General features: G+C 47.7%; 2 protein-coding genes across 10 annotated transcripts in view; one reads left to right on the plus strand and one right to left on the minus strand.

Annotated features, from left to right (window-relative positions):
- The window catches only part of KDM4C (lysine demethylase 4C), a 416,633-nt gene extending 413,775 nt beyond the window's left edge, over nt 1-2,858 (minus strand). For 3 of the 9 annotated variants that reach the window (XR_009210974.1, XR_009210973.1, XR_009210972.1), the window contains exon 1: nt 1,391-1,838. Coding sequence is in view for 4 of the 9 variants with exons in the window: in XM_032138252.2 (XP_031994143.1) it covers nt 1,391-1,517 (127 nt within the window). In the remaining 5 variants the exon portion in view is untranslated. Of the gene's footprint in view, nt 1-1,390; nt 1,839-2,277 lie in introns of those variants that run through there. The other 6 variants (XM_032138256.2, XM_032138253.2, XM_032138251.2 and 3 more) reach the window with 4 other exon arrangements.
- Nucleotides 2,859-11,824: 8,966 nt separating this feature from the next.
- Nucleotides 11,825-12,146, plus strand: LOC116459035 (small nuclear ribonucleoprotein E-like). Its single transcript, XM_032753910.2, has one exon. The coding sequence runs from the start codon at nt 11,852-11,854 to the stop codon at nt 12,128-12,130; it is 279 nt and encodes a 92-aa protein (XP_032609801.1). The 5' UTR covers nt 11,825-11,851; the 3' UTR covers nt 12,131-12,146.
- The last annotated feature ends 1,784 nt before the right edge of the window (nt 12,147-13,930 follow it).

The raw sequence follows: 13,930 nt of genomic DNA on the forward strand, positions 1-13,930 counted from the left end.
GAATTGCCAGAGCACAGGAGGCAGAGAGGTTACAGTGAGCTGAGACTGTGCCACTGCTGCACTCCAGCCTGGGCATCAGAGTTACATCCTGTCACCAAAAAAAAAAAAAAAAAAAGAACAGGATGATCTTAATACTGACACCCAGAGGCCGGGCGCAGTGGTTCACGCCTGTAATCCCAGCACTTTGGGAGTCCGAGGTGGGCGGATCACCTGAGGTCAGGAGTTCGAGACCAGCCTGGCCAACATGGTGAAACCCTGTCTCTACAAAAATATAAAAATTAGCCAAGCATGATGGTGGGTGCCTGTAATCCCAGCTACTGGGTTGGCTGAGGCAGAAGAATCGCCTGAACCTGGGAGATAGAGGTTACAGTGAGCCGAGATCCCACCATTGGCACAGAGAGACTCCATGGGCAACAGAGCGAGACCCCGTCTCAAAAAAAAAAAAAAAAAAATTCATTGTGGTGATGGTTGCACAAGACCATTTACTAAGAGCTTTTATTTATTTATGTACTTATTTGTATTTTTACTTTTTTTTTTTTTTTTTTGAGATGGAGTCTCAGTCTGTCACCCAGGCTGGAGTGCAGGGGTGCCATCTCGGCTCACGGCAACCTCCACCTCCAGGATTCAAGTGAGTCTCCTGCCTCAGCTGGGATTACAGGCGCCCGCCACCACGCCCGGCTAATTTTTGAATTTTTAGTACAGACGGGGTTTTGCCATTTTGGCCAGGCTGGTCTTGAACTCCTGACCTCAGGTGATCCATCCGCCTCGGCCTCCCAAAGTGTTGGGATTACAGGCAGGAGCCACGGCGCCCGGCCTGATTTTCAACTTTAGAAAAGCAACTGACTAAAGTCTGTTAATAAAAAGAAGTAAGTCTTCGGTTTCAATTGTACTGTATTACCAAGTTTGTGGGATACTGTAAAGCTTATGTGAAAACTTTTCATAACACTGAAATTGGGAGAAAAAGGACCTAAAAAACACGAACAACCGTGTAATTCGTTCCAAAACAAACTATGGGCGCGTTGCGCGGAGGCCAGCAAGGTAACAAAACAAGCGATAATCACAAAGCAGAGCCGACAGCTTCCTAGTAAAAAATGGATCTTTAAAAATTAAAACCACTAGTTTTCAACCACAACACTTCGAAATGAGAATATTAGTCACCGTTGCCATAGAAACAGTAAAGCCAAGTTGCCCGGAATTTAAACATTTTTTTAAATACCGCAAACTGAAATGGGTGAAAATAGGGCAAAGTTTAGTGTGAACCTAAGTGGCCGGCACCTACTAGTAACTTTCACCAGGATAAAGGTGACTCTGCTTTTCTAACCTACATTTCCGAACAGTGCTTTATAAATCACCTCTCGGGGTTAGTTTATCAAGTGCAAAAAAAGTTTACCTTGTCTCTTCCGGAAGAAGGAACCTGACAAACTCCCTCCGGTATCGCCCACGATCAGAGCCAGCCAGCGCAGGCTTGCACCGCGCAGCGAAGGGGGAGCCGAGCACCGAGTCCACGCGGAAAGCATCTGAATCTCGCCTGCTGGCTTTACTGGCGGAGCACGGAGGAAAACCCCAAGCTCCAGCCTACAGCCCCGGCCTGTCTGGCTCCCTCCTCCACGTCCCCAGTCCACGCCACGTTCTGTGCCTGGCAGTCCACGCGCCCTAATCCAACTCGCATTTATTAAGCACCCGCCGTCTACACCGCATCATGGTTCCTCCAGGCACTGCAGGAAGAAATGGCCCCATGCCGGGGGAAAGAAACACCAAAAGGACAGCCGCGAGGGCTGAAGACGATCCCGAATGACGGGCTGACTGCCTGCAACGGGTGGTCAGGAGAGGAGCTCCCACCCTCACCCCGCGGGTCGTGACACTCCCAGGGAAGGGAGAGTCCCGAGAGGTGCACCAGGCCCGGCCTTCCTGGAGTCCGCCACAGACCTACTGGGGGCGTTAAGAGGTCCGCATCCCAGGACCGCCCGAGCGCTCCTCTGCCCCAAGGAGGCGACCCCGACTCCGGATCCCGGGAAAACGGCAAGCGCGGGTACCGAACCTCGGTAAGGGCCGGAGCGGGCTGTCACTGGCCCCCGCATCCCTCCCCTGCGGCCGCGGCCGGCCGCTCCCTCCCCAGCGTGACGGTCGCTGCAGTCACGGACGGAGCGTCTCTGCTCCAGCGTCGCCGCTCCCCCGGACGCCCGCACCCCCGTACCCCACGCGGAGGGGGGCAGTGCCGGGAAGACCTCTCCGGACCCCCTCCTCGCCCCGGCCCCCGGACTCCGGAAAAGCGGTTACCTGGCGCGTGGGTTGGGGCGAGAGCACGACTCGGTGGAGAAGGAAGAGAAGAAGACAGTGGCCTCCGGCCCAGGGAGATTTGGGAAATTTGGGAGACTTGTTCCGCACTAGGTGACAGCTGTTCGCTGCGCACGCGCACAGGACCCCGGCCGCCCGATCACTGCGCCGCGCCTCACCCTCCCGTCGAGGGGGTGGGTGGGAGGCAGCGGCGAAGGCGCGCGCACTGCCGGCTCTCCCTACGTGAGGGCGCGCGCGCCGTCACGTGACCGCTGGGGCCCGCACTTGGAGAGTCACGTGAGCTTACAAACAGCTTAAAGGTGCCCGGCAGGCTCTTGCTTTGGGCTCCACTTCCGCGCTGTGGTTAACTTAGGTTTGCTGGCGCGCATCTTCTTGTCCTTTGGACACAGGCATATCCCATTCTTTGCGGAGGGGAAAGATATTCGCGTAGAAGGAGAAAACAGGTGCACAGAACCTTGCCCGGAAGCGCCTGCTGGGGTCCCGCAGGGCTGGACCTGATGTAGTCCACGCGCCACACGTCCTCCTGGGCTCCCACGCGCACGTATGGCGGCCTCCGACGCGCGGACGTCAGCGTGGCGTTACCAGGGGTGGAGCCTCGGAATGTCCTGGAGAGCCTGGCGAGAAAGTGGGGGCTCGCAGCTGTCCGGCGATGACAGCGCTGTGTGCCCGTTCTCCCTTCACCCGGTGGCCGGGACCTCTGAGCCTCCTTCCCACAATGGGAGATCTCGAATGGGCGAAGAGTATCTTCGTGTCCCAACCCTTTAACAACTACCGCGCAGGAGTGTGTCAGCCTCTGGAAGCAAAACTGTCCGGTGTTGAGTCACCTACACCGAGCACGTCCCGCCCCGACCTGCCCAAGTGTGCTCTTAAGATAGGGAGGCACAAAGGTGACCCCAATAGGAATCCTGGGCTGGCGGTCCCTCAGAAACTAGAGTTGATAATTTGGCCAGAATTGAAGTGACTAGAAATGCAGGTGCCTCCAGCGTCTGAGACTTAGATAAGTTAACTTCCTACAACTTGTTGCTTCTCCTCTGTAACTCTGCCTTCCGAGGTGTCAGAAGGAACCAACCAGACCTTAAGCCCCTGTACTGCCAAAGACAGATGGTTGAGCATCAGATGTTTTGCAAAGCTGAATGATTTTTTTTTTTTTTAACTTCCTGCAGAGCTCCCAGCTGGGTCCCTTGTGGCGTTTCCTCTAACGTCTTAGCTAAGAAAGATTGGGCATGTCTTCACACCAGTGAGCAAAGCTGGGCTAATATGCTGAATTTTCTGTTACATTATACTGATAACAGCATTTTAAAAATATATTGACACCACTTACCACGCGCTTGAACTCGTTTCTCACTGAGGTGAACATTGTGAGGACAGATGGAATGTGATTAATTGAGCTAAGGCTAACGGGATTATCGGGTCACCGTATTTCTTTAGTTGTTAAAAACAAAGTTCTGCTACACACACACACACACACTTTTTTTTGAGACGGAGTCTTGCTCTGTCGCCCAGGTTGGAGTGCAGTGGCACGATCTCGGCTCACTGCAACCTCCGCCTCACGGGTTCGAGAGATTCTCCTGCCTCAGCCTCCCGAGTAGCTGGGATTACAGTCGCCCGCCACCACGCCCAGCTAATTTTTGTATTTTCAGTAGAGACAGTGTTTCGCCATGTTGGTCAGGCTGGTCACGAACTCCTGACCTCAGGTGATCCGCCCGCCTCGGCCTCCCAAAGTGCTGGGATTACAGGCGTGAGCCACTTCACCCGGCCACACACACTTCTGAACTTGCCTAACGTATACTCAACTGGGAATTTTCCAAATGTGTGAATGTAATGTCAGGATCCCAACCACCCTTACAAGTAAATTGGATATGCTAAAATAATAAATATGCAACCTAACACTTATTTAGAACTTACTGTGAGCTAGACACTGTCTTAAGAGCTTCACATGTATTAATAAATACTTATAATAATTCAATGAATAGGTACTATTAATACCTCATTGTTACAGATGTGGAAACTGAAGCATAGCGATTAAGAAATAAGTCCACAATCAAGCAGCTAGGGTCTTTTGGAAGCCATATGCTATATTAGAATAGAAATCTTGTGCACCAGAATAAAAAATCTGGAAACCTGAAATCTATTTTCTTCAGAATTTGCAGATGCACAAATCACATTTATTTATTTATTTATTTTTTTTTTTTTTTTTTTTTTTTTTGTGTGGGGTGTTGGCTCTGTCGCCCAGGCTGGAGTGCAGTGGCGCAATCTCGGCTCCCTGCAAGCTCCGCCTTCCGGGTTCACGCCATTCTCCTGCCTCAGCCTCTCCGAGTAGCTGGGACTACAGGCGCCTGCCACCATGCCCGGCTAATTTTTTTTGTATTTTTAGTAGAGACAGGGTTTCACCGTGGTCTCGATCTCCTGATCTCGTGATCTCGTGATCCGCCCGCCTCGGCCTCCCAAAGTGCTGGGATTACAAGCGTGAGCCACCGCGCCCGGCCCACAAATAACATTTCTTTGCCATTGTGAATTAGAGTATCACATGTTTTAACCTGAAGAACTAAAGTGGATATACTAACCTTGCTGACTTCACTGAGCACTTTTTAATTTTAAGGAAAATAATGTAAAATGTCAAAACACTTCAAAAGCTGTAAAGCACTGTGTGAATCCATTAAGTGCTTCATAGTCTTGGAAACTGAAGAGAGCCTACTAGAAAATAAACTGGACTCATGGGACTGAGGGCAGTGTTGTGTCCCTAATGTATCAAAATACCTCCATATTGTGAATTATCGTCAAAGCATTTTAGCCGTATAGTAAATTTTGTATTTAGATTCAATTGTTTAAATCCCAATTGCAATATATTAATGGAAGGCTGTATGAACAATACATAGATTCCCCTTGAAGTTTGTATGTAATGTGAACTAATGTCCAGATCACCAGATCACCTCAGAGACAATACTTGTTTTTATTTTATTTTATTTATCTTATTTATTTATTTGTTTTTTGAGACAGAGTCTTGCTCTATTGCCCAGGCTAGAGTGCAGTGGCGCCACCTCGGCTCACTGCAGCCTTGACCTCCCAGGTTCAAGCAATTCTCGTGCCTTGTGCCTCATTCTCCTGAGTAGCTGGCATTTCAGGCGTGTGCCATAATGCCCAGATAATTTTTGCATTTTTTTTTTAATTGAGACGGAGTCTCACTCTGTCACCCAGGCTGGAGTGCAGTGGCGCGATCTCAGCTCACTGCAACCTCTGCCTCCTGGGTTCACGCCATTCTCCTGCCTCAGCCTCCCAAGTAGCTGGGACTACAGGCACGTGCTACCACACCTGGCTAATTTTTTGTATTTTTAGTGGAGATGGGGTTTCACAGTGTTAGCCAGGATGGTCTTAATCTCCTGACCTTGTGATCCACCCACCTCGGCCTCCCAAAGTGCTGGAATTACAAGCGTGAGCCACCATGCCCAGCCTAATTTTTGTATTTTTTGTAGACAGGGTTTTGCCACATTGGCCAGGCTGCTCTCAAACTCCTGAGCTCAAGTGATCTGCTGGCCTCCGCCTCCAAAAGTGCTGAGATTACAGACGTGAGCCACAATGCCTGGCCAATACTTGTAGGTTTCTTAAAACATATATAATGCAGCAAATTTATATGCTTCTTTTTTTTTTTTTTTTTGACTTTGAGACGGGATCTTGACTCTGTCGCCCAGACTGGAGTGCAGTGGCACTATCATGGCTCAATACAACTTCCACTTCCTAGGATCATGCAATCCTCCCACCTTAGCCTCCCATGTAGCTGGGACTACAAGCACACACCACCACACCTGGCTAGTTTGTTTATTTTTTTGTAGAGTCAGGGTCTCACCATGTTGCCCAGGCTAGTGTCAAACTCCTGGGCTCAAATGATCCTCCCGCCTCAGCCTCCCAAACTGGTGAGAATACAGGAGTGAGCCACTGCCCTGGCTGCAAATTGGTATACTTCTAAATAATAGTCTAATTTTGAATCTGTTGAAGTACACTACAATTTTTATAAATATAAATAATTGAGCTGGGCGCGGTGGCTCATGCCTCTAATCTCAGCACGTTGGGAGGCCAAGGCGGGCAGATCACCTAAGGTCAGGAGTTCAAGACCAGCCTGGATAACATGGTTAAACCCTGTCTCTACTAAAAATGCAAAAATTAGCTGGGCATGGTGGCAGGTGCCTGTAATCCCAGCTACCCGGGAGGCTGAGGCATGAGAATCACTTGAATCCAGGAGGCAGAGGTTGCAGTGAGCCAAGATAGCACCACTGCACTCTAGCCTCGATGAGAAGAGCAAAACTGCATCTCAGAAAAAAAAAAAAAAGAAAGAAAAGAAAACAAATATACAGAATTGAATGAGGCTGGGCTCAGTGGCTCACGCCTGTAATCCCAACACTTTGGGAGGCCGAGGCGGGCGGATCACCTGAGGTCAGGAAATCGAGACCATCCTGGCTAACACGGTGAAACCCTGTCTCTACTAAAAATACAAAAAATTAGCCGGGCACGGTGGCGGGCGCCTGTAGTCCAAGCTACTCCGGAGGCTGAGGCAGGACGATGGCATGAACCCGGGAGGCGGAGCTTGCAGTGAGCCGAGATTGTGCCACTGCACTCCAGCCTGGGTGACAGAGCAAGACTCCATCTCAAAAAAAAAAAAAAAAAAAAAGAATTCAATGATAGTAATACTTAGTGTTTTTATTTACCTTTACCTTTATCAGATATGCACGTTATTTTTACAGGAATAATGAGAGATGATTAGTCCATGAGGGCTCTGCCCTCATTAATGAATTAATGCCATAACTGCAGGAATGGGTTCATCCTCTTCTCTCTTGTTCTTTGTCCTTCTGCCATGGGATAATGCAGCACAAAGTCCCTCACCTAATACAGCCTCTCTGCCTTGGACTTTCTAGCCTCTAGAACTGCGAGACGATAAATTTCTGTTCACTATAAATTACCCAGTCTGCCAGGTGAGATGACTCATGCCTGTAATTCCAGCACTCTGGGAGGCTGAGGCAGCAGGAGGATCACTTGAACCCAGGAGTTCAACACCAGCCTGGGCAACATAGCAAGACCCCATCTCAATTAAAAATAATAATAAAAATAAATTACCCAGTCTGTGGTATCCTATTATAGCACCACAAAATAGACCAAGACACTATAGATAAAAGATAGAGGCCAGTGTTTATAGATTTAATAATCGTGGAACAAGTCCATTATTTCAGGTAAATGCCTGGTGTGCTTACTCTTAGGCCTGAGTTGGAAGACTTTCAGAAATAAGGGTGGAAGAAAAGTTTTAGGTCCATGAAATCCTTATCATTGGAAAGACAGTCCAAACTGACTAGGAAGAGGTAGAAGTCCTGCTCTAGGTGAGCTTATCACGGCCATTCCTGATAAGGATTAGGATTTGTGCCAGAGTCAAGCAAGCCATCCATTGGGGTAGAAGAGGAACTTCTTGAGATACTGATTAGTATTGTAGTTACATCAGAGCTCAGATCAAAAGCAGCTGCTATTTCTGACTCCTTAGGGGTCCCGTAGAACTAGGGTGAGACATGGGTTTCAGTCCAAGCACACTTCTTCCATTAATGATCATAGAGTGCCTGGAATATCACAGGACATCTTTCATCGCTGAGGGATAAAATGCTCCTCCACCTCAGGCATGAACTTAAAAGATCTCTTCATTGAGGAACACAGATATTTTATTGCTATTTTTATAAAGTCTCTGATTATAATAGGAAATAGAGCACTTGGCATATATAAATGACATTCATATATTAATTGGAAAGAGACCACAATATAACTTTTGGAAGTTGCTTTAACAATCCCTGGTTTTAGGCCGGGCGCGGTGGCTCAAGCCTGTAATCCCAGCACTTTGGGAGGCCGAGGCAGGTGGATCACGAGGTCAGGAGATCGAGACCATCCTGGTTAACACGGTGAAACCCCGTCTCTACTAAAAGTACAAAAAAAAAATTAGCCGGGCGTGTTGGCGGGCGCCTGTAGTCCCAGCTACTCGGGAGGCTGAGGCAGGAGAAAGGCGTGAACCCGGGAAGCGGAGCTTGCAGTGAGCCGAGATCACGCCACTGCACTCCAGCCTGGGGGACGCACTCCAGCCTGGGGGACAGAGCAAGACTCTGTCTCAAAAAAAAAAAAAAAAAAAAAAAATCCCTGGTTTTAGGCTGAGCGCGGTGGCTCATGTCTGTAATTCCAGGGAAGGCGAGGTAGGCGGATCACCTAAGGTCAGGAGTTTGAGATCAGCCTAACCAACATGGTGAAACTCCGTCTCTACTAAAAATACAAAATTAGTTGGGCGTGGTGGCGCATGCCTGTAATCCCAGCTACTCAGGAGGCTGAGGCAGGAGAATCGCTTGAACCCGGGAGGCGGAGATTGCAGTAAACTGAGATCATGCCATTGCATTCCAGCTTGGGCAAGAAAAGCGAAACTCCACCGGAAAAAAAAAAAAAATCCCTGGTTTTGAGAACATTACCAATTTTTTGTTTTACCTGTTCCTCCATTAATTTTTAACTCAGGAATGTGACTTGCTTAATCTCTGCAGCAGTAGCTCCTTTGGTATCACAAACAAGGACCCAATTGTCATGGGCTTTCTTCTGCAGAACAAAATGTTGCCTTGTAAGATATTTTCACATTCTGTAGTTTACCCCCAATTTATCAAATTCACTGATTTTAATATTTCCTTTTCTCCCTACCTAATTGCTCTGATTTTTCTTTTCTACTCAAATTCTTCCAGAAGGTATTCTGTCTGATCAATGAGCTCAATTTTCAGCTTGCAGCTTTATAATACATTTTCTAGGGGCCTCGAGCTGACTATAGTGAACAACTATCCTGTTCCATCTTCCTTAAGTGTTCTGATTTTGCATAATTGAGATCTCATCACTCAGCTAAAGTTGTAAGTAGCTTCTTTCTTCTTGAACTAATGTTAATATAGTTTGGGTCCTTGTCATATTCATTCCTGTTGTGATAAATTGTAAAACGTAGCCACAAGATCCTCCCATGATCCTTTGCAATGTGACTTTGCCCTTCCTTCCATCAAGAGATCAGCTATATCCCCACCTGCTGAATCTACGCTGATTATTATTATTATTATTTTTAAGACAGGGTCTGGGTCTGTCACCCAGGCTGGAGCACAGTGGTGCAATCTTGGCTCACTGTAACCTCCACCTCCCAGGCTCAAGGCATCCTCCCACCTCAGCCTCCCTACTAGATGGTACTACAGGTGTGCACAACCATGCCTGGCTAATTTTTGTATTTTTTCTAGAGACAGGGTTTCGCTATGTTGCCCAAGGTGGTCTCTAACTCATGAGCTCAAGCGATCCACCAGCCTCAGCCTCCCAAAGTGCTGGGATTACAGGAGTGAGACACCACGCCCGGCCTAGGCTGATCTTTTGACTTGCTTTGATCAACAGAATGTGACAGAAGTGATGTGATGTGACTTTCAAAGCTAGACATTAGATACATTGCAGCTTCTGCTTTCACTCTCTTATGATACGGTCCTGAGACTGTCATGTAAGGAAGTTAGTCTAGCTTACCAGAGAATGAGAGGTTTCACGAAAAAATAACCAAGGTACTCACCCCGTGGACTGCCAGCACCAGCTGCCCGATGGGTAAGTGAGGCCATCTTGGCCTTCCAGTCCAACCACCTCCTACTGAATGCAGCCACAGGAGCAAGCCCAGGCAAAACCAGCAGTTAACTGTCAGCTAACCCAGAGAATAGTAAAAAATGATAAGCCGCTGCTACTTTAAACCACTACGTTGTGAGGTTATTTATTATGCAGTAATAGCAGCTAGAACTGCCTTCTCTGTCTTTCACTTTCTGACCTTGGTGAGCCCCTGGCTCTCCATTGACTAATCTAGATAATACAACTTCTTTTCTATTACTTTTCTCCTCAGTGTCAAACTTAAGAGAATTATTCATAACTTTAGCATCGTCATTTTGATAATCAAGAGATTCTTTCCTCTCCTTTTGGAAACCTATGATGTACTTTCAGTTGTTCCTGAACTTGGTGTTTTGGCTATTCCAGCTTCCTATAAGACAGAAGCTATGCTTCACTTTCTCTTCAAGGGCTTTTGCTTCATGAAGAGCTTTTTTTTTTTTTTGAGATAGAGTCTGAATCTGTCACCCGGGCTGGAGTGCAATGACATGATCTCGGCTCATAGCAACTTCCACCTCTCAGGTTCAAGCAATTCTCCTGCCTTAGGCCCCCTGAGTAGCTGGGGCTACAGGTGCGCGCCACCATGCCCAGATAATTTTTGTATTTTTAGTAAAGTTGGGGTTCCACCATATTGGTCAGGCTGGTCTCGAACTCCTGACCTCGTGATTCACCCACCTCAGCCTCCCAAAGTACTGGGATTACAGGTATGAGCCACCGTGCCCGGCCATGAAGAGCTGTCTTACCTCTAAAAACTTTTCTAAATTCTTGTTCATTATTTTAATATGAACTTAAACTTTTCTACAAATTGCCTTACATTTTCTTCTTGGCCTACACCACAGCAAGTACATTTTCCTCTGGCTTTAGGTTACTTTTTTTTTTTTTTTTTGAGAAGGAGTTTCACTGTTGTTGCCCAGGCTGGAGTGCAATGGCACAATCTTGGCTCACTGCAACCTCTGCCTCCCTGGTTCAAGTGATTCTTGTGCCTTGGTCTCCCAAGTAGCTGCGATTACAGGCATGCACCACCACACCCGGCTAATTTTGTATTTTTAGTGCAGATGGGGTTTCACCATGTTGGTCAGGCTGGTCTCGAACTCCTGACCTAAGGTGATCCTCCCACCTCAGCCTCCCAAAGTGCTGGGATTACAGGCATGAGCCACCGTGCCCAGCCAAGTTACCTTTTTTTAATTTTTTTTTTAATTTTTTTGAGACAGGCTCTCACTCTCTTGTCCAGGCTGAAATGCAGTGGTGCAATCATAGCTCATTGCAGCCTTGAATTCCTGGGCTCAAGCAATCCTCCCTCCACAGCCTCCCAAGTAGCTGGGACCACAGGCATGCACCACCATGTCTGGTTAATTTTTATTTGTTTATTTATTTATTTTTTGTAGAGATGGGGTCTCACTATATTGCCCACACTTAGATGACTTTATTAGTGTTACCTGATTTTATCCAGCCCCATCATGAGAAAGATACATGTAGTCCTATTTTGTTGGCATTCTCTTCAAATTAGTTATTAGCTCATGAAACTTCTATTGATATCCTGACACCATTTTAAGGATTCCTGGCCAGCCTTGGTAGCTCACGCCTGCAATCCCAGCACTTTGGGAGGCTGAGGTGAGTGAATCACCTGAGGTCGGGGGTTCAAAACCAGCCAGGCAAACATGGCAAAACCCCGTCTCTATTAAAAATACCAAATTAGCTGGGCGTGGTGGTGCATGCCTGTAATCCCAGCTACTTGGGATGCTGAGGCAGGAGAATTACTTGAACCTGGGAGGCAGAGGTTACAGGAAGCCGAGATCGCGCCATTGCACTCCAGCCTGGGCAACAAAAGCGAAATTCCATTTCAAAAATAAAAATAATAATGATAAGCGTGAGAGTGTGCTCTTTGTGAAATTCCACCATGCCATACCGTGGCCAGGGCCAGAAAGTGCAGAAGGTTATGGTGCAGCCCATCAACCTCATCTTTAGATACTTACAAAATAGATCACGGATTCAGGTGTGGCTCTATGAGCAAGTGAATATGCAGATAGAATGCTGTATCATTGGTTTTGATGAGTATATGAATCTTGTATTAGATGAAGCAGAAGAGATTCATTCTAAAACAAAGTCAAGAAAACAACTGGGTCGGATCATGCTAAAAGGAGATAATATTACTCTGCTACAAAGTGTCTCCAACTAGAAATGATCAATGAAGCGAGAAATTGTTGAGAAGGATACAGTTTGTTTTTAGATGTCCTTTGTCAGTTATGAACATTGATTCATAATAACCTTTATGTTATTACAAAATGGCAATAAATTCTGTGGGATTGTTTGTATTAAAACTAATAATACTACTAATAATAATAAATCTTTTTTTTTTTTTTCCTGAGACGGAGTTTCACTCTTGTTGCCCAGGTTGGAGTGCAATGGCGCAATCTCAGCTCACCGCAACCTCCACCTCCCAGGTTCAAGTGATTCTCCTGCATCAGCCTCCCTAGTAGCTGAGATTACAGGCATGCGCCACCACGCCTGGCTAATTTTGTATTTTTAGTAGAGACAGGGTTTCTCCATGTTGGTCAGGCTGGTCTCGAACTCCCGACCTCAGGTGATCGACCTGCCTCGGCCTCCCAAAGTGCTGGGATTACAGGCGTGAGTCACCATGCCCGGCCAGTTCCTGTTTTTTTTTTTTTTTGAGACAGAGTCTCGCTCTGTCACCCAGGCTGGAGTGCAGTGGCGCAATCTCGGCTCACTGCAAGCTCCGCCTCCCGGGTTCACGCCATTCTCCTGCCTCAGCCTCTCCGAGTAGCTGGGACTACAGGCGCCCGCCAGCACGCCCAGCTAATTTTTATGTATTTTTAGTAGAGACGAGATTTCACCATATTAGCCAGGATGGTCTCGATCTCCTGACCTTGCGATCCGCCCCTCTCGGCCTCCCAAAGTGCTGGGATTACAGGCGTGAGCCACACCGTGCCTGGCCATCTATATTCTTGGGTCTTAAATTGTTCTCAGGTTTTTTGTTTGTTTGGTTGGTTGGTTGCTTTAGTTTTTTGGAGACAGAGTCTTGCTCTATCACCCGGGCTGAAGTGCAGCGGAGTGATCTTGGCTCATGGCAGCCCCCATCCACCTCAGATCCTGAGTAGTGAACCAGAAGTGTGACCACCACACCTAATTTTTTTTTTTTGAGATGGAGTCTCACTCTGTCCCCAGGCTGGAGTGCAAGCTCTGCCTCCTGCCTCAGCCTCCAAAGTAGCTGGGACTACAGGCGCCCGCCACCATGCCCGGCTAATTTTTTGTATTTTTAGTAGAGACAGGGTTTCACTGTGTTAGCCAGGATGGTCTCAATCTCCTGACCTCGTGATCCACCCACCTCCGCCTCCCAAAGCTCTGCGATTACGAGTGTGAGCCACCGCGCCTGGCCTATTTTTTTCTTAGAGACGAGGTTTTGCCATGTTGCCCAGGCTAGTCTGGAACTCTCGGGCTCAAGCGATCCTCCCACCTTGGCATCCCAAAGTGCTGAGATTTCGGGCGTGAAGCACCACACTTGGCCTAAACTTTTCTGTTTTAAAATATAAAATGGGCCGGGCGCGGTGGCTCACGCCTGTAATCCCAGCACTTTGGGAGGCCAAGGCGGGCAGATCACCTGAGGTCAGGAGATCGAGACCATCCTGGCTAACACGGTGAAACTCTGTACCTACTAAAAATACAAAAATTAGCTGGGTGTTGTGGCGGGCGCCTGTAGTCCCAGCTACTCGGGAGGCTGAGGCAGGAGAATGGCGTGAACCGGGGAGGCAGAGCTTGCAGTGAGCCGAGATCACGCCACTGCACTCCAGCCTGGGCAACAGAGCAAGACTCCATCTCAAAAAAAAATATATATATATATGTGTGTGTATATATATATATATATATATGGTGGCTAGCTGGGCACAGTGGCTCACACCTATAATCCCAGCACTCTGGGAGACCGAGGTGGGCAGATCACTTGAGGTCAGGGGTTTGAGAC

The sequence above is a fragment of the Hylobates moloch genome, unplaced genomic scaffold (genome assembly GCF_009828535.3).
Source record: "Hylobates moloch isolate HMO894 unplaced genomic scaffold, HMol_V3 SCAFFOLD_19, whole genome shotgun sequence".
In the NCBI taxonomy this organism is placed as follows: Eukaryota; Metazoa; Chordata; class Mammalia; order Primates; family Hylobatidae; genus Hylobates; species Hylobates moloch.

Excerpts from the sequence above, each read along its gene's own strand:
- LOC116459035 (XM_032753910.2), top strand. The coding sequence starts at position 11,852 with ATGCCATACCGTGGCCAGGGCCAGAAAGTGCAGAAGGTTATGGTGCAG.